A 20,723-nucleotide genomic window follows, 5' to 3' on the forward strand; every position below is an offset into this window, starting at 1 on the left:
AATTCATGTGCTCAACATAAGTAAACTTACGGAGCAACGACTAAGTTAACCATACAAGAAAGTGATTGGCTTAATCGTTCATATACTCAACACAAGAGAAACTTGTGGAGTAATAACTAAATAACCAGCAAGATGATTAATTTAGTTCTAATATGCTCAACATAAAGTATCTTACGGAACAACCAACAAGGCTAATCAAAAATAATCAACTTTGTCGTATCGTGCTCAACATAAGACACTTTACGGAGCCTCACGGTAATACAAAAAGGATGGATCAATGAAGATCAATACCGTGGAATACACAATGATTCATTCTTTTGCAAAAGCATATACAATAACAATAATCCTTGGATACAAAAGATTTTAACCTATCTTCCGTCAAAGATTGACAATATAGGCTTAACTTTTGTAAATGCCAAAAGTCTATTCATTCTTAAACCAATAAACGAATATCGATCATGAACGACTTTACTCTTGACAAAATATGGGACAACAAAGTTCACGGACGTAAACACCAATATCCCGTATCAAATTGCAATATAACAAAGCATAAAGATTAAATACTGCAAAACATCATCCTCCAAATAATTTTAGAATTTAAACCTAAAAAAAAAAAGATGAAAAATAATAGCTATGTGTAGTCACAATCATCGCTATTCAAAGCACTAGTTATTCTTCCAACTAAGCCAAAAAGAAGACATACTAGGCAACAATATCTTTGATAAATTCTTTATCATTCCCGAACTCCTTGTCGTCAACATCCATAGGAACATAAGGTTCGTGGAGATAGGAGTTGATATCAACAAACCGTCTTGGCTGAATATGTCGAACCAGGGCTTTCTGAATTTCCAAAGATCTTAAAACGCAAGCCTTTATATCACGAATCTCCTTTCTTACTTCCTTCAACTCATCAAGAACATCGGAAAACTTCTGAGAGTTAGAAGGGACGACCCTTGGATTTCTTGTATTCCTCCTTTTCCTTTTTAAGGACAGAATAACTGGAGATTTTTCTTTTTCCTTGATTGATGGCTTAACAATCATGTTGACATCCTTTCCATCCAAAGACATGATGATTATGAGAACAACTATAACCAACTGATTTTTGTGATTGGAATTCACACTCTCAACAAGCGGTCTTGAGATATAAAGAATATCAAAAAGGAAAAAGGATTGTAGGGTTCGAAACCTTTAAACAGGTCCATGGACGTTCAACTCTAAACCCTATAATGAGTAGAATTGTCGAAAATAACCCTTCCTTTTATTTGATAGACAGAAAAGAATAAACCTAAAACAACTTTTCCTAAAGCCTGTGCGTTCAAAACCTTGTCTCTTTTGATCAGGCACATGAGACAAGATTTACCAATCAACACAATTAATTTGTGCTGTGGTGAACAACGATTTGTCCACCATTTTCCTCTTGAGAGGAATCCTCTGACCTCTGTCTATCAAAACGATTTGACCATACTTTCTTCTCAAATGGTCTTGTTTTGTCTTTGGAAACAGACTTCTTAAACGAAGATAAAATCTTACATACCGCAGAGTCTTCTGAGCAAGTTTAATCTTCCTTGCTAACTGATTCGCTCTTCGTTGAAGTTTGTTGGCGTGCCTCAATTGATGTTTGTACTTGTAACATCTTGATAGTTCATGACCCTTTTGAGAACAAAACAAGCACGTCAATCTTGGATAATAATCAGGCATCTGTGGTGCGACTGCAGTTAAAAACAAGGTAGATCCTGAAACATTATAGATAGAGTTTCTAAAGGATGGGTCAATTGAATCTTCCAACTTGATTGGGTTCTCTTTTTCACCGAAACCATCAATATTGATATATGTATTGCTACAATTATCAAAATCAATGTTTTCACATAGAAGACCGACACTTGATTTCCTGTCTTCGTCAGAATCATACATCTCCGACATCTCATCAAGTGTTACAACAAGACCTTTGTTCCCAGTGTACTCTCTACGATTTGGGCACTCATTTGCAAAATTACCAAAACCTTTACACTTAAAGCACTGTGGCATATCCTCGTCATCGGCCTCGTCAGCGTCCCTGTTTTTAGGATGAATGCGATTGTGAGGTTTATCTGATGACTTAGGTTTGTCTCTTGAAAACCGTTTACTTATCTTCAATAGAATATCCCTAAACTGTCTTGTGATCAAGGAGACTGATTTGTCAAGATCTTCATCCGAAAAATCACCCTCAGACTGATCATCCTCATAGACATAAACACTTTTACTCTTATCAAGTAATTTAGTGTTCCTCTGTGCTTTGAAGGCAACATCCTTACTGATTTTGGATGTATGCTCATGATCAAAGATCTTTAGCTTTCCAACCAAGGTATTTCTGGAAAGATTATCAAGGTTATTTCCCTCAACGATGACATGTTTCTTAGACTCATATCTAGACGGCAGCGATCTAAGAATTTTCATCACAAAGTCCTTTTCAGGAATAGTCTTACCCAATGCAAAAGATGCATTAACAATTTCAGACACTCTGTGATTTAACTCATCAAATGTATCTTCATCTGCCATATGAAGGTTCTCCCAATCGAAATTAAGGTTTTGAAGCCTAGCTCCCTTTTCACTGGAGTTACCTTCAAATACGGTTTCTAAGATATCCCAAGCATCTTTAGACCGAGTGCAATTAGACACATGGTGCTGAAGATTTGGGGTAATAGCATGTATAATAGCATTCAAACCGTCGGAATTTTGCTTTGCAGCATTTATTTCAGCAGGAGTATATTCACCAATAGGTTTGGGAACGCTTTCATCTCCAACTGCCACAACGGGAGCAGTATAGCTATGAACAACATATACCCATGATTGAAAATCACGTGCTTGGAGAAAAGCTCGCATAACAATTTTCCACCATAGGTAATTAGAGCCATCGAAGGCTGGTGGTACGTTAATTGAGATAGCACCTCTGTCCATAAAGTCAGATCGCTACAAACACAGACTTGTAAGGTTTTGAACGTGTTTGCTTGATCTGATACCAATTGAAAAAGCGGGGGTCTAACAATACCACCCAATATTTAGCTTAGCAATCTGTATGGACTAACTCCGAAATACTTTCTAGAGAATCAACTAGACAGTCAGACTCAATCTAGGTAAAAGTATCTCAAGGAGTTAATATCTCTCTCTTGTTTTGATTTACTCAAGCTAATAAAAATCAGCGAGTTCTAATCAAACACAAGGAATAACTTGGACGGTACCAAAGACCAATGTTCAAGGATCAATCAATGACAATCAAACAACCAAACATTGGATTATACCAATTGATGATCTACACACACAACCTGTATTATTTCAATTATAAAGATAAACAATATAATGCGGAAACTGAAATAACACAAACACCAGAAATTTTGTTAACAAGGAAACCTCAAATGCAGAAAAACCCCGGGACCTAGTCCAGATTGAATACACACTGTATTAAGCCGCTACAGACACTATCCTACTCCAAGCTAACTTCGGACTGGACTATAGTTGAACCCCAATCAGTCTCCCACTGATCCAAGGTACAATTTTACTCCCTACGCCTCTGATCACAGCAGGATACTGCGTACTTGATTCCCTTAGATGATCTCACCTACAACTAAGAGTTGTTACGACCCAAAATCGCAAGCTTTAACAATAAACAAATTTGTCTCACACAGACAAATCTGTTTCCCACAGAAAAACCCTAAAGTTTTTGTTCCGTCTTTTGATAATAATCAAGGTGAACAGGACCAATTGATAATATGGTCTTATATTCCCGAAGAACAACCTAGATTAATCAATCACCTCACAACAATCTTAATCGTATGGTAGCGAAACAAGATGTCGTGGAATCGCAAACAATGAGACGAAGGTGTTTGTGATTACTTTTTATATCTTGCCTATCGGAGAAATCAAACAATCTCTATCCAATCAATATGAATGTACTATTACGATAGAAGATGCAAGATCAGATCACACAACTACGATAAAAGTAGTATCAGTCTGGCTTCACAATCCCAATGAAGTCTTCAAGTCGTTAACCTGGTTTTAGAAGAAGAAAACCAAAGGTTAAAGGAGAACCGACTCTAGCACGCAAACTAGTAGCACATGTAAGGTGTGGGGATTAGTTTTGCAGAGTTGCTAGATGTCCCCTTATATAGTCTTTCAAATCATGGTTTTGCCTCAGTTACAAAACAATCAATATCCACTGTTAGATCGAAAACTTAGTTTGTCATACACAAATGATTGTACGCTTCTAGGTTTGTTAACCACACCCAAACGTGTACATTTTTGGTTCAACAATAGTTTACCAAAAAGGTTAACCATAAGAGCATTTCATACCAACCATGTTCTTCTTCACCATAACTAGTTCAAATGACTCAAGTGAACTAGTTAAGAGAGTTGTTCAATTGCAAGAAAATCTTATGTAACTACACAAGACACAATTGAAGCAAAGATGATTTGATTCACAAGAACCGGTTCATGAACTTTAATAGCCACGGTTTGCAAAAGCATTCCTTAGTCTTTTAAGATTAAGTTCAGAGATCATCTTTAGATATATAACTTTCTCAAGTTCGCGGACTAGGTTCGCGGACTTAAGACACCGGACAGAGTTTACAAACTCCAGCAGAAATTCTCAGGTTTGAGAACTTCGCCGGTTCGCGGACTTGGCTCACGCAAGTAGTTTGTCAACTCCAGCAGAAATTCTCGGGTTTGAGAACTTCGGCAGTTCGCAGACTTGGCACTTTCTATCCTTCCGGTTCTCTTGATCAACAAAGTTCGAGAACTTCGGTTCAAGGAATATATTGGTTATGTAATCTAAACTCTCATTCCAATCATTGAAACATTCTTAGAGTACGTTATATAGTTGTTACACTATTTCTCGTCAAAGCAATTTTCAAAGCGATTGAAACATTCATGACTTTCGTCACTGGGTAAAGATAAACTTGGTCGAAGCCAAAAACTTACCAACACATATTTCGAGATATAGATAGGCTAGGTATACGCGGCTCGAAATTCCAAATGTGTATGATCTAGTCTATATATATAGCATACGACTTTTGTCTCAAAGAGTAGGAGATAGAATAGATAGACTTTTGAGTGACAGATAAGTTCAAGTCTCCACATACCTTTTTGTCGAGAAGTTCCACCGGTTCCTTGAGTAGTCCTTATACTTGTATGATGAATCTCCATGAACTCCTTGAGCTCAACTACACTTACTATCCTAGTCTAAGATTTAGCTATAAGAGACTAGAAATCAAGACTTATAGTTTTGATCACTAACATTGACAAACATGCTTGAGATAGCAACGCATGCGAGTTTGACCGAGCAGTGCTCTAACAAGTCTATTACTAGCATTAAAATTAAAAGCTAAGTACTTCCCAATATATGGTATAAAAACAAACAACAACCTTTAGATTTAGTTAAGGACGTCGAGGAGTCGTGTGAGGCTGAAATATCATGTACGGTTCTGCACTAGCGATATTGCAATGATGTTATCATCTACTATACAACGATGTTATCCTTTTTGGGCCAGATCTGAGAAAGATTTCTTTTCTTTTGAGTTTTAGTAGATGGTTTTTGAATAAAACTTATTTTTTTTAATGTCATTCGACATATTTCTTCGTTATTTGGAGCGAATCTTTTTCGCCATTTGGGACGATTTTCTCTTCGCTTTGAGAACGATTTATTCAAACCTTGATCGTTGGTTCGTGACTTGCTAATCTAGATTCAAGAACATCGTTGATTCAACATGGTATTGCTTTGCATCCATATTCAATCAAAGGGATTTAGTGCATCCAGGTACGTTTGGATCTACAAGATTATGGGAAAATTACTCCTTTGTTTTAGGAGCATCTCTTGTTGAAGAAGAAGAAAATCAGATTAGATGGTCGAAATCGGTTCCGCATAATAACATCATTCTTCCTACTACATATACAGAAATTGGATATCGTCGCGGTTTATGGCTCTTTCTCTTCGCGATTTACTTGTAATTGGTATCTTTATTTGTATTAAGATTTTGATTATCTTGTATTGTGATGTTTTTGTTATTTTTTTAAGCGATCATGTAATCATGATTTTGATATGAATAAATCGATTTGTTGATTGACCAAAAAAAAACGTTTATTTTTCGAACACATCATAACAAAACACGCTCTCTATCACGGCACAACACGATACACCTTAGTCTCTGAACAACATAACACGACATTCAACAAGCGAAAGACATGACTTTATGAGTTGTGTTGTGTTGTGCCGACACGTTTTACATTTTTTTTTTTGAGGGAGGATTCATGGACACTCTTATATGCACACTATATCATACATGATTTGCGCAAATTTCTCCACAAAACTCAAACACCAATGAATTTAAATCTAATATCTCAACGATATGTTCCTCTTATAAGACTCTACATTCCTTTAAAAAATGAGTATGATCCAAGGTACCAAACCTCACCATCTACTGATCTTAGTTCCCATTGTTAATTTTGACGACTGATTTTCAAAGGGGTGAATGGTGGTGCTCTATATTTCGAATTTTTGATAAGAATATGGAATCTTATAAGAAAAACATACCATCAAAATATTAGGTTTAAATTCATTGTCGTTTAAATTCATGATAGCAAGTATACCAAAAAAAACAAAAAAAATGATAATATGTTCTTTTTTTTTTAATACCATGGACTTGATTCCAAGACTACATCCAAGCTCCTTGAATTGGAGTGGATTCTTACCATTGATCGTCCAAAAATTCATTTTTAAATCGGCAGGAGCTGTCAGGCAGCTTTAACTTAAAAAGATAAAAAAAAAATTTTGTAAGGCATTCAAACTTTCAAACGGGTAGAAGTAACAGTAGAGGAAGCACTAATCAACTCCCAAAGGAGATTAGTTAATTTGGCCTCATAAACGGACAACGAACAGCTAACTATAGACGGACAAGAAAAAAGTCTCAACCTTGAAACATTCAGATTCTTTGGTGGTTCAGCAAATAGGGGGAGAGAATTGAATTCTCTCTCTCTTCTCTCGCTTTGAATCTGCGAAGAAAAACATCACCAGAAGAAAAGAAAAGAAAAGAATGGCAAGTGTACAGTTAGGTCTTTCTGCAACCACAACCAACAACAATCACCTCTTGAAATTCTCACTCTCATCATCCAAATCTTTCCGTAATACCGTTGAATTCTCTCGATCTACTTCTGCTCTCTGCAGTTTCAACAAATCAGGTATAAATACATTCGAATTCTGTTTTCCACAATTCTAGTTTCCCATTGCTCATATTTATATTAGGGAGAAATTAGTCAAACCCTATATGTTTTTGCTTTTTAGATAGAATTTTGGCTTATTTTTGTAGCTGATGTGATCTAATTCGTATTAAGTTTGTTACCGCACAAGAGCGAAGTGGCTCAGTAGGCACTCTTTGCCTGTGTGGAACTGTTCTATCATTAAAATGGTCCAATACTAGGTTAAATACAGTTCTAAATTGCATAATTTGTTAAACCTTTTTTTTTCTTCTTAATTTTGGTTTTATTTGGGTATGTAGGAATTTGCAGGGCTAGTCAAACAGTTGAATTGTTTCCATCAGTAATCCCTGACATTGTCGTCAGGGAGGCAAGAATAGAAGACTGCTGGGAAGTAGCTGAGACACACTGTAGTTCATTTTTTCCTGATTATACATTTCCTTTAAATTTGGCGTTAAGGTTTGATCGAGTAGTAGGATTGTTATCAGGATTCTCAGTTCCAAATGGCTGTAAGCGGACACGTTTGGTTGGTGTTGTTGGTGGCCCTGCTGATGATAGATTTTTATTCGGAAGCGAAGATTTTAGAGTTGGAAGCTTCGAAGGAAAATTCAGCTTCAATAGGGGTTATGTTGCAGGGATTTTGACTGTCGACACTGTGGCTGATTTTCTTCCCAGAAAAGGGCCGCTTCGGCAAAGAAGGTGAGTTCCTTTTTGTTGTTAAGTTTCTGATTGGCATATATATAGAGGCTTCACTTGTGCAAGTATAGGTGTTTCTCAAGATTGGTTTTAGGGTGATATTGATTTGAGTTTCAACCCATTTGATCAATATATACCTAAGAATAATTTTAGCACCTAGTTCCTTTGATCAATATGAAAAATTCTCTAAAATCTCATTATAAGATTTAATGTATCACTATTGCTTTCCAGTTTGTCAATCACATTTTGGGTGGCAACTAGCCTAAAGACTTTCTATTGGGTACTTAAGCAATTGAATGGAGCAAATGGTTTGATCAAATTCTAGGAAGAAAGTGGAGTACAGGGGCATACTTTGTCAGGACCAGAGTTTTATTTGTTATGAAAGTAGTAGCTTGTAGTAGAATTGGTTGATTATCTGCTATTCTGCTTAAATGGGATGGGGAAATAGAAATCGTGAACTAACTGCTTAAAAGTTAAATGACTATAAACCTGACCCGGAATAGCATCAAGAGATTGTTTGCTCTGTAAGATGGTAAAGTTTAGGTGACAACGACGATCTCAGAGAATTCTGTTCTTCTAACATATCTCACTTAGGACTGCTATGCCTGTGAGCATGATTTCTATTGGCATTTCCAGACGGAATTGTAAAAGTAAGAATTGACTAGGATACTCCTCCAGGTCGAGTGAATTCTCCAGCTCGAACTCGACCTGCGAGAACAACTCCGAGTGGTGACTCGCCGACTACACAATCCACTGTTCTAGGCCCAGATGGCCAGCCAGTAGCTGTATTGGTAGGTACAGCTGTCACACCACTAGAAAGGAAGAGTCTGGGTTACTTTTTTCTGAAAAGAAACCCCCAAGCACAGAGCTGATTACACATTGTTCAGTAACTTAATACTAGAGATTATAACATGTTATGCTTGAACAGAAACTAAATCTCTGCATCTCAGGACTGGAATTGCTTATATATCGAATGTTGCTGTTCGAGAAAGTGATAGGCGCAAAGGGATCGCTAAGAGGCTGGTCATGAAGGCAGAGGCTCAAGCCAGGAGCTGGGGCTGCCGTGCTATTGCATTACATGTGGATAAAAAGAATCCGGCAGCCACAAGGTTGTACCAAAACCAGGGTTTCAGATGCATTAATTTACCCGAAAAAGCCAACTGGCCCCAACCAAGAACGTCTCCAGATATCCATTTCAACTTCATGATGAAGCTCCTAACTAGTAGCTGAAGCACAAGAAAGAAAGATTATTCCAGGGCACATGATGTAAAATTGTACTATTAGATGATGCTTGTATATATATAGGGAAAAGGTTTAGAGCTGGCAAACGGGCGAGTCGGGGCTTACCCGTTACGGGTTACACGGGTTCGGGTTAATACGGGTTAAAACCCGCGGGTCAGTTTTCTTAACGGGTGGTCAATTCTTCAACCTGCGCCCGTAACGGGTTAAGCTTGCGGGTTCGCGGGTTACTTAGCCTGTTTCTGGTTACTCAACTGAGTGACTGAGTCAACTCACCAGAAACCAATTTGACAGAGTTTCCTCCGATATCTGGTCTATTTCCGGTCATATTCAGGCCATCTAAAGCTCCTTCTCTGCAACCTAACAATAATCTCTAATTCATTTGATATTTAGATTCAATTCAATCAACTTATCAACACTTCAACAGAATTGTCGCACCAAAATTTAAGATCAAGAAAATTGAAATACCTAAGTAACTTAACCACATTAGTTTTGTAGTTCTGTACTTTAAAAGGAACACAGTACAGTAGTACACTAATCATTAGTTCATGATATCTTCAACAAAGAAAAACACCCTTCAAGATTGTAGTAATACCATTGTTTGTACTTCGTGACTTTCCAACAATAAAGATATTAATAACCACTTCATGCACAAAACATATATTGTGGTCAATCAAAAAAAGTGATAATTGTCCAAAAAAAAAACATCTCCAATCTATTTTCTATACAAATTTGAGAGACTGTGATAACTTTCTGTCCAAAAAAACATTCTCAATTTCTCATTTTCCATGTCTATCTTTGAGTTGCTCCAACTATTCAATGTGAATCTGTCACTTCAAGCAAAAACAAATCAAACAAAAGAAAAGATTCAAGTCAAAAACATGAAATTTGCATATTTACCCTGCTTTATATTGAAGAAGTACGCATACTAATTAGACGCATAAGAACTTACTTCGCCATCCTCCACAGCTCCATCCTCCACTGCACCAAGTTCAAATCCTAATACATCTTCTCCAATAATCACATTGTCCTCATCCCAATCTTCTTTTCCTACATGGATTAAAAACGATCAAAGTTATATCTGAAATTTAGACATTCAACTAAATGAAATATTACTGACTAACGCGGCGCCGCTTAGGCACACTTACCAACTCCATGGTCCCAATCACGAGTTGTTATCACCGCCTCAGCATTTTCAAGTAATAAAGAACTACGAAATCGATTAATTACCCTACCACTAATGCTAAATGCAGATTCTGAAGCGACGGTTGAAATATGAATTGACAAGATATCCCCTGCCATTCTTGAAAGTACTGGAAATCGTTGTTCCGTGCCTTTCCAGTACATTAGGATGTCGAATGGGACATTTCGTTGACATCCATGTTTCTCACTAAGATATAGATCTAACTCTGACAAGTCAGATTGCAGATCACCACCATTTTCCTGTGCTGCAGCATATTCCTGCATGAAACAAGCAAGAAGTTAGAAATGAGTACAAGGAAGAACATCACATATTCACAAACACACTTGGTTAAAACACCAAACAATACAAGACCACATGTACTCCATAAATAAGCTTTAAAATTACCTGGAACCACTCACTTCCTTGATGGGCAGAATTCCACCAGTTTGAATAACCACATTCTGAGTTCCAGTTCCAGAAGCTCTTGAAAAGGTGTAATACTCGTTATAAAGTTTTTTCATATTTTCACGCACAGCTTCAACTTTACTTTCTAGTTCTCTTACATCAGGATACAACTTGGAGTAAGCAAAGATTAGATATTGCAGTTTACATCTAGGATCTAACACAAGTGACATAGCCAATATAAGACTCAAGTTTTTCCAATAACTGTCAAATTTTTGTTGCATCTATTTTACCATGTCTCCAATAAATTCAATTTCATTTGTGCTTTCTTTTTTTAGTAACACCTGAACTTGACAGACTCCTTCAAAATATAGATTGGAAGTAGGATACTTACTACCAGAAAATAATGTTGTGAGATCATAAAACGTCTTGAGAAACTTTGTGACAACTTCAATTTGCTCCCATTCTTCATCCGTTGGACAGTGTTTATAGTTTGAATCCACCTCCTTCAAATGAGAGAAAACAGCTCTATACGCAAGACAACTGTCTAACATGAGATAGGTTGAATTCCACCTGTATAAAACAACATTCAGTGAGTATATTACAAACATTAATACAATTCTCTAATTGTATAACAAAAGAAAAGCGGAAACCCACCTAGTTTTAACGTCTTGGCGAATACCCCTTCCTATTCCAGACATTCCTAAAGCATCAACAATGTCCAAGAATTTTTGTTTTCTTACTTGGGACTTCACCGACTTTCTTATCTTGAGTACAAATGGATCAATCTTCACAAGTCCATCTTTAACAATAAGAGATAAGATGTGAGCACAACAACGAACATGAAAGTATTGTCCCTTGTTAAACAAGATCTTCTTTGCAACAAGTCTACTCTGCATAATTTTAGCACAAGCTCCGTTATTTGCTGCATTATCCAAGGTGATGTTGGATACTTTGTCTTCAATTCCCCAATCTTCTATCATTGCAAATAGCTTTGCAGAAAGGTTTTCACCTGGAAAGGTAAAATTTAAACTCCCAATAAAGTAATTCACCTGTATGAGGTGGTGGAAGATCACAAGACTCAAGTAAAATATAAATATCACATGCACATAAAATAAAAGATCTCAAGACTCAAGTGCTTCACCTGTATGAGGTGGTGGAAGTTCACAAAAATTCAGAAGATACTTCTTGAACTCCCAATTTTGATCAAGAAAGTGCACAGTTAAGGTTATATACCCTGTAGGCGTAACAGAAGTCCACATGTCTGATGTTAGACACATCCTACCTGTAAGAATAAGTCATACACATCAGCAAATATTATCATAATCAATTACTCAGTAACTTATACATAAAAGTATAAAACAACAAATTCTGGATCGTACCTGGAGCAAGTTTCAATATGTTTCGAATACCTTCTTTTCGTGTTTTATGTTTTTTGACAACATCAGCTTTCCCAGTGTTCCTTGATATTGGTTTAGCATCATCAACACTTAGATAAGCACATATGTCCCTAAATTCTTTCCACTCCACCAACGAAAATTGGACATTTCTTGCAATGAGTAATGCTGACACGAGATCCCGAAATTTCATCTGATCAACTTTGCGTACGCGAGAAGACAGCTGGCCATTCTTTGCAGATAAGATCATCTGCCCTATGTCTTTAGACTGACGCTCAGGGCAGACATGCCTTCTCATAGACGAGGTTCCACCTTTTTGACTATCATATTTATATGATGCATTACAAGCCTTACACACTCCATACTTTTTTCCATCTTTATTTTTTACGAGATTACAAAAATCCCAAACATCAGATCTAAGTCTAGATTTCTTTTCAGTTGAAACAGGTTTAGGTGCACAAGCACAACCAACATCTGCAGAGACATTCACAGAATCTACCATCTCAACATCATCATCGTCGCTACTCATAACATCATTAATATGATCTTGTTCTTGTAATTGTACACTTGACATCCTAGAATATGGAGCCACAAAGAATAGGTCAAAGACTCAAAGACTCAAAAATCAGTACATTACTTTACTTACTTGTAGGAAATAAAAGAAGCAGACTACAATAAGTTACATGCATTATGCCTAATGGTGATTGGTGATCATAAGAACAAGCATTTACTTTCACAAACCCCTCACCTCTTATATCTCAATTAAAGAAAGCAAGTCAGAACATTTGAAATCAGTTAAAATGTAACATTTGAAAAACTTTCAACTTTCATCTTCACAACAACAGGTCAACAACACCTGCTGTCTTAAGTTCTTAAGATCATTTCAGCTCAATTTAAATTCTACACAACCAGGCTAACTCTGATTTCATCTTCAATGAATCAAGATGTAAAAAACACGATAGATTCAAAAGAAGCCAAACACATTAGATGGCTGCCTATCAAAAGAAGGGAAACATTCTTACGTTAAGGAAAAGCTTCACTTATCCCAGTTCTTTGTTGGTTAACTTGGTTTATACTTAAGCGGCCCTCCACTGGTTCAGTCTGGTTGCAATAAGCCGAGAATAATTCGACTTGCGCTCACTTACATAACCTATAATTCATAACAAAAAGTGAATAGAAAATATTATACAACTGAATGAAAGAAGCATCGTAAGTTCGTAACCAAAAGTCTTGAATCAATTACTTCATTCTATGCCAATACAGAATATCAACACAAATATTTTAATTTCTTCATTCTATGCCAATATCTTAATTTCTTCTTAACTCAATCACTAAAAAAAAAACTAAGAATTCAATGGTCTCAGATTTCATATAAAGTTAAGTCATAAACCCTTAATAATTCTAACTAAAGATTAAAGAGTTCACATCAAGTTATCCAAATAAGAACCAAAACCAGAATCAGCTTGATTCTGAACAAACATACAATAACCCAAGTTGTATCTCATGATTCTCAATTTCTGATCAAAATCAGATAACCCCAATTATCTTAAAAGATTCAAAAGAACACAGATCTACAAATATACAACATTAACTACCAAACTAAGTAAAACCCACTTATGAAAACACTAGATAACAAACATTTAAACATCAAACGGTCAAACCCCAAACCATACATGAATGATACACGATTAAAATGAACAAAAAAACAACAAAGTGACATACAAACATCAAAATCAACTAATTTACTTACTTGTTGCTAGTCTCTAACCATTGTTGTTGTTGTTAATTTTAATTCTCGAACAAGAAGAAGAAGATGAAAAAGATGAGACGACAACTGAACTGCAACTGCCGCTGCGGAGAAAGAAAAGATTAGATTTAGTTACGGTTTTTTCTTTTTATACCTAGGAGACACATATAGATGGGAAGGGCCACGCGTCATTAGCATAGGAATTCCGAGTTTACGGGTTTTGCCCGCGGATACACGGGACGGGTCGGGTTTAACCGTTTTTTCACGGGCATGCATTTTCCTAACCCAAACCCGACTTGTTTAGAAACCAGCTGATCCGGGTTCGGGTTTTAACGGGCCGGGCCTGGTGAACCCGCGAGTTTTGGGCTTGTTTGCCGGCTCTAGTACTACCAGGAGAATATTTTGTGCGCCTGTAATGTTCGTGTTCTATCCCCTGCAGGCTAAAAAAACAATGGGCGTTGTATCATATTCCAGATGTTGCTTAAGGATTCACTTCACATGCATTAATCAAATTATGGTTTTGGAAGATCCTAACCAGCTTACCAGGATCTATCTAAAGTTGGTTTTGTGGTACACTCATTATATCTTTCATGTCTTTGTACTCCGGGAACATTTTCACATTCAGCCTCTTGATCATCTTCAGCACCTTATAATTATTCTGAAGTCATTTCGTTAACCTGATCAGAGATCGAACGCTACTGGAATGGAGCCAATCCGTCAATCACTGCGGTTGTTTCCAGCACCCCCTCCTGTGATGTGTTCGGCCCAATAAGCCCATCCACTAAATAAGCTGGCCAAGGCCCATCCGAGGCAAGGAATACTCTAGACTCTAGAGACGTGTCGATACTGTCGGCTAGACCTATAAATATCTGCTCTCTTCCTCTTGGCGGTGAAGTATATCGTCGAGGCTCAGAATTTAGGGGCTAGGGTTTTTATTTGGTCGAAATTCGAAAGCCAAGAAGATTGAGGTAGTATTGAATGATCGATTGGGGAAGAAGGTAAGAGTGAAGTGTAACGAAGATGATACAATTGGTGATTTGAAGAAATTGGTTGCTGCACAAACTGGAACAAGGGCAGATAAGATTCGAATTCAAAAGTGGTATAATGTATACAAGGATCATATTACTCTCGCAGATTATGAAATTCATGATGGAATGGGTCTCGAACTCTACTATAACTAGGTATTTAATTACTTTCTCTGTTTTTAGTTTTTTTTTGCGGTTGATTTCATGTTTTTCGATTCCAGTTTAATCACTTATGTTTAAGAAACCAAATTTGGATTCTTGTTTATGTATGATGATAGCAACGTAGAATATTACGCTCAAAAGGCACAAATCAAGAAAATATCTGTTTCTAAAAGATTTAGTATGAAGAAAGGATGTGGATCTATTACGTTTAGCTAATGTTTTGAGCTTGTTTTTTATCTCTTAATCGCGAATGTTGTGGTTATCTAACATAACTTCTGCTGATTTAGATATCTCTTGGTAGCCTAAGAGATGTTGCTTATTTAAGGGAGGGATTCCTATGTATTTAAGAAGTTTTGGTTATCAATTTCCTAAGAGAGGTGGTTTTAAATTATATAATCTGGCATTGGATAAAAATTGTTAGGCTGGTTGGAACCTAATTGGAGTGTTTGTCATATTAGAATTAACCTAATTATTGTTTAAAGGGTTTATTTCGTCTAGCATCGTCCCAGCCTGCACTTTGCATTCGTATATTTTATTATAGCCTTTTCTAAAATATGTGAGGGTTAAGAATACCCTAACCAGAACATCAGAAGTATAAGAATGCAGTTAATTTTTACATTAACATAACTGGATAGCATTCTAGGCCTCTTTTATCATAACAAGATAAAAAATAACAAGGGAAATGCACAGAAGAAATTTTAACGCATTACCCTGATTGTGCGGCAATTTGACCTAGCACATTATCTGTGTTGTATTTTCAGGATTCCTGTGGGACAGCTGGGAATCTGTGCTAAATAGAAGAGGTTTTCTTCTTTGGTTGATGTAGGTATGCAAGTTCTGTTCTGCATACATTAATGATATCTGGAGTGGAAATAAATCTCTGTAAAACTTTTTCAAACATTAATGCTAATGTTTGATACTATCTACTGTAGTGTGGGGCTTTGGGCATATTAGTACCTGTTATACTTGTTTGGCTTGTTTGTTTGTTTTTAGTCAATGTTATTCAACTAAGTACACTACGCAAACGGCAGTCATCTTGAAATTCTTGTTATATATCAGCAACTTACTGTCTGTTACTCTGTTTTGTTTCTATTTTCAAGTATTTATGTAGTATGCAGATCCGGCATGATAGCATTGTGTAGTTAGTTGAATTAAACACTGACTTATCCGGCATGATAGCATTGTGTAGTTAGTTGAATTAAACACTGACTTTTAGGAAATGTGTTTAAGCGATTGACTTGGGCCTAGTTTTTGGAGTCTCCTTTCTTTTTCGGGAATATAGCAGTTGATTAGTTAAGATGAGAGGCTTTTTGAGCCACAAAATGAGCGTCTTTTTAACTTAGTGAAGAATTTTATACGAGGACATGGAAATTGTTTTGTGGAAGTACACTGATTAGTCAACAAACAGATTATTAGCAAAGGAACCCAACCAAGAGAAAAGAAAAAGATAAAAGTAACATGTTTTTAAGTTCTTGCCATTTGTGGTTGCCCTGGCTAGTGACATAGGGCACCATATTAAGGGTTTCGGTGGACCTTCCAGTGAGAAGTGGGATTTAGGAAGGGAAAAAAAATGTTCCTGGAACACGTACTGTTGGGCTGTCTTAGTATTCTAGGGTCTCAGCGTAACTATAGTTGTTGTGCAGTCATGCTCAAAAGTAGGCTCTGGCCAATCCTCTATTGTGTCCCCCAATGTCTCTAATGCAGCCTGAACTAGTACTCTAAAGATAAGAAGATCAAAAAATCTAAAGAAATGATATTGTTTTTATTTTTTCCGCCAATTGGTCAGTTTGCTATTATTTCTATTCAAATTAATCTCCATTTTCCTTGCAAAATAAATAAATCTTTAGTCACCCTGGTAAAAATTATCAGAAGGAACTACGAAACTTCCCATCATTCATTGCTTCGACGAGATTAGTAGGATATTCATTCTTATAGTTACTATGGTTTCTTTTCATTATTCTGATACAGGGTTTTCTTTTCATTGTTATTTGCATATAAAAGTGGTACGCTTTTGAGTGTGTTTTTATTGCTCTTTCCTGTTAATGCTGCTATGGTTTACTACTAGTTATTCTTCTGGTCTTGTCACATCCCCATCTCTCATAATTTGTTGGAGTAGAAACTGTGCATGTGCTTGCTGCATGACTGACTGTAAAGAAACAAAAGTCTTGAAGTTCATTATATGTTCTAGTAGATGTTTCTGCTTAGTTAATACTTACTAGCTACAACCACAAAATTTCAAATTTCACTCTTGGGATTTGTCCCTGGTGGTCTAAAACCAGAGGTTAAGAACAACTTCAGAACCACTTTTTAGTCTGAAGTTCATTAGAATCAAGTTGCGTGGTCGTTTCTAACATTTGCCCTTGTCTTGTTTTTTGACCTATTGGGCTCAAGGTAAAACTTTTACAACGTAAAAACAAAGTTTTACCATCCTGGCGCCAGTCCCGGCTGTTGTACCATGCATCATTTCTCTCGCTTTGTAGCAGTGTATCCTTGTTTATATTTATTTTTCTAAAAGTTAGGTGTTAAAAGCTTGAGCCCTACTAGTATTAATGTTTGTCAACCAGTGGGATCATGAAATCAGTAATCACACTTAATCTCCCTAAACCTACGATTAAAGGGAACTAGAAAACAAATCGGAGGTTTGAACAACCAAACAATAGAAGAGATGCACACTAACCGTAATACTCTTTTCGGGGAAACTGATGAGCGTTTTCCTCCCTGCCCTAAGCAGCAAAGACGACGTGGTATATACGTGGCAGTTGATTTGTCAGCTGGATGTCTGTCGGGAAGCATCACGACGTGGCTGCTACTGGGGACCACCGCACGGATGGATCCTGCACGGCACGTCAATGAGATCAATGTCCGAAGTTTTAACCATTTTTCTGCTTCAACGTAATTTCTGCTTCAAAAAAAGAAAATTGCTCAGTTGAATACCATAAATACCCCTGTCGTGCTAGTTGCCCGCACCCATGACCTTAACTGCATTCAGTTCAGATGCTCTAAAAATCTTCGAAATGGTTAGTCGGGCTAAATACCAGAATCAATAAAGGAATAACACGGCACCACAATATTATTTCTTAGGTTGTCGCGTGTATCGTTTTTTTCATGCTGATGTATATAATTCTGTTATCGTCTTTCAAGCTTCGAGGTTTGATGTTCTCTTCTTTCCGCGGTTACTACTTGGGTTATCCTCGACTTATTCCTGGTTGTAGATCAACTTTTCTGGTTTCATTATTGTTGTTAGTTTTTCTAATCGGCCGAAATTGTAATTATGTATGGGTCAGGATCATGTAACAAAGGAATTTGACAAACATTTTTAACAAATCTCATAGGCCACTGGATTAAATAAATCTCACGGTTTAGATTTTTGCTGATGTGGCGCCTACCTAACATTCTTCTATTCGGCTCATTTTAAGCCGAGCCCAAATAAAATTTTAAATATATAAATTAATATATATTCCTATATTTTCTCTAATAACTAAACTATAATGTGTAAAAAAGAAGATCGTCTTCTTTTTTTTTTTTTTTCGCTTTTTTATTATACATGGAGAGTGTTAAATTCTCAAAAACATTTAATTTTTGAAAGACATTGAATTATATTGCAACTTATGTTAATTTGTGTGTTTTGCAGATTCAGAAGATTGATACTCTGGTTTCGTACACGATGATGAGTGTTTTAGAATTAAAATTTTGTGTCCGAATTAAAATTAAACTCTTTTTATTTTTGTATTTGAGAGAGAATTCTATTTGTAAATTTTTTGATTGACTCATCGATACAATGGTAACGAGAATGTGCAATTTTTTTCTTTTCCCCCAGAAGGTTCATAGTTTACTACCGTAATCCTCCAACCAGGCGTCCCAACCTTCCCCTTATTTACCCGGTCAAAACACAATACACGCCTATAGCCAATTACATTAATCCATGAGTTCTTTCTCATTAGAGAATCGATCAGAAGATTGTGCCTTTTCGACTAAATTTTTTTTGGTGATTAAGTTTATTTATCCCGTGCATATCATCATATCAATTATAACTCATAACTCTGTTTTGGTTTTGTTCTTCTGAAGCAAGATCTAATGAATCGTGGGTTAGAGAAAATTTAGGAATATGTATTAATTTTCAAAAAATTTATGCTGGCTCGGCTTAAAATGAGCAGATTAGAAAGAAATGTGAGGCAGTTAGGCGCCACCTCAGCAAAAATCTAAACCGTGAGATTTACCGGATCCAATGGTCTACGGGATTTGTTAAAAATGTTTGTCAAATCCCTTTATTACACGATCCCGACCCATTATGTATAAGCGTCCTCAATTTAATCAGGACTCCGACTAAGGCAACCCAAGTGTGATAAAAAAACAGCATCACCATAACCATGGAATAACCACTTACAGCCCATACGGGCAAACCTGTACTCCCTATTTGTATAAATTATTGACATGTATCGTAGTGTTCTTGTAAAATTGTCACCGTAGAGTCAGATTATTGTGAGGGTGCCAAAATCCATGTAACTGTTGTGTATAGAGAAAGGAGACACAAAGTGGAGAGAAAGAGGGGAGAAATTCTATTCATCAATGGAGAATTACTGAGTCTGCGTCTTTCTCTGTTCTAGGTAAACGAACTTTCCCGTTTAACTTGCCAGAAAACTACATTTTGTTGCCGTCTTCTGACGATGATTCGTTTCGGTCCGCTAACTCAGAAACGTTTCGAGTTTTGGCTGAATCGGAATCAACTGCTATTACTATTCTTGAGGCGGGTTCCAAACAGGATACTGCTATTCCGGTTCAATCTTCGAACTCGTCCTCTAGTTCTAACAGTGACAGTTTGTTGGGGGAAAATAGAAGACTTTCCTTCTCTTCTCCAATTTTGGGGAGGGATACTTTGGAATCTCTAATTTCCCCTTCTCTGCCTGTGAGCTCTTCGATTGGCTCTTCTTCTCGCATTGATCATAATTTTTGCATTGCATCATCTTTTCAAACTCCTGTAACTCAACCTAAATCCGCCTTCAAAGTCTCAGTCTCTGAATTTATCTCCTCCTCATCTTCTGAACAACTTTGTTCATTTCCCTCTCAAGAAGGAAAATCTTTTACAATTAATCAATACAGATCAAACATTGTTGACCATAAAGCAAGCACAAGTACTTATCAACCAATCCCTTCCCAGAGCTAGTCCCTCCAATGCAGACGGAAGAGACACATGTACTTCTCTTTTAAAATTTCATTAAACAATACTTACACTATTTTACTGATCTTCTTGCTTTGCCCTGACTTTTAAATCAATTGTTTCTTTGTCTTTGCTAGTTCTAAATGTGACTTCTATGCATCCTTAATTGGTTTGTTTTGCTTGTTTTGAACTTCTTGCTCTGATTATTGATATCCTTGGTCCCCTTTGCCTTGCATCATGAAAGTCCTTGCCTGGAATGTACAAGGTTGTAGAAACCCCTTAACTCAAAACCATCTAACCAATTGGCTTCATAAAGAAAAACCAGAAATCCTTTTTCTTTCTGAAACAAAAAATCAAAGGCCTTTATTTAAAAAATTAGTATCTTCCTACCCAAATTACCATATTGTTGACCCCATAGGAACTGCAGGAGGTCTAGTTGTAGCTTGGGTAGATGGATTTCACTTTGAAATAGTATAGTGGAACATTAATATGATAAACA

At 36.6% G+C, this 20,723-nt stretch overlaps 2 protein-coding genes across 2 annotated transcripts; both read left to right on the plus strand.

Annotated features, from left to right (window-relative positions):
- The first annotated feature begins 6,863 nt into the window (after positions 1–6,863).
- LOC113314032 lies at positions 6,864–9,561 on the plus strand. Its single transcript, XM_026562808.1, has 3 exons — positions 6,864–7,203; positions 7,521–7,917; positions 8,865–9,561. Exons 1-3 carry the CDS (start codon positions 7,059–7,061, stop codon positions 9,142–9,144), a joined length of 822 nt encoding a protein of 273 aa, XP_026418593.1. The 5' UTR covers positions 6,864–7,058; the 3' UTR covers positions 9,145–9,561.
- Positions 9,562–14,585: 5,024 nt separating this feature from the next.
- On the plus strand, positions 14,586–16,145 carry LOC113311929 (ubiquitin-like protein 5). Its single transcript, XM_026560712.1, has 3 exons — positions 14,586–14,633; positions 14,803–15,063; positions 15,831–16,145. Exons 1-2 carry the CDS (start codon positions 14,586–14,588, stop codon positions 15,061–15,063), a joined length of 309 nt encoding a protein of 102 aa, XP_026416497.1. The 3' UTR covers positions 15,831–16,145.
- Positions 16,146–20,723: the final 4,578 nt, after the last annotated feature.

This window comes from Papaver somniferum, chromosome 9 (genome assembly GCF_003573695.1).
Source record: "Papaver somniferum cultivar HN1 chromosome 9, ASM357369v1, whole genome shotgun sequence".
In the NCBI taxonomy this organism is placed as follows: domain Eukaryota; kingdom Viridiplantae; phylum Streptophyta; class Magnoliopsida; order Ranunculales; family Papaveraceae; genus Papaver; species Papaver somniferum.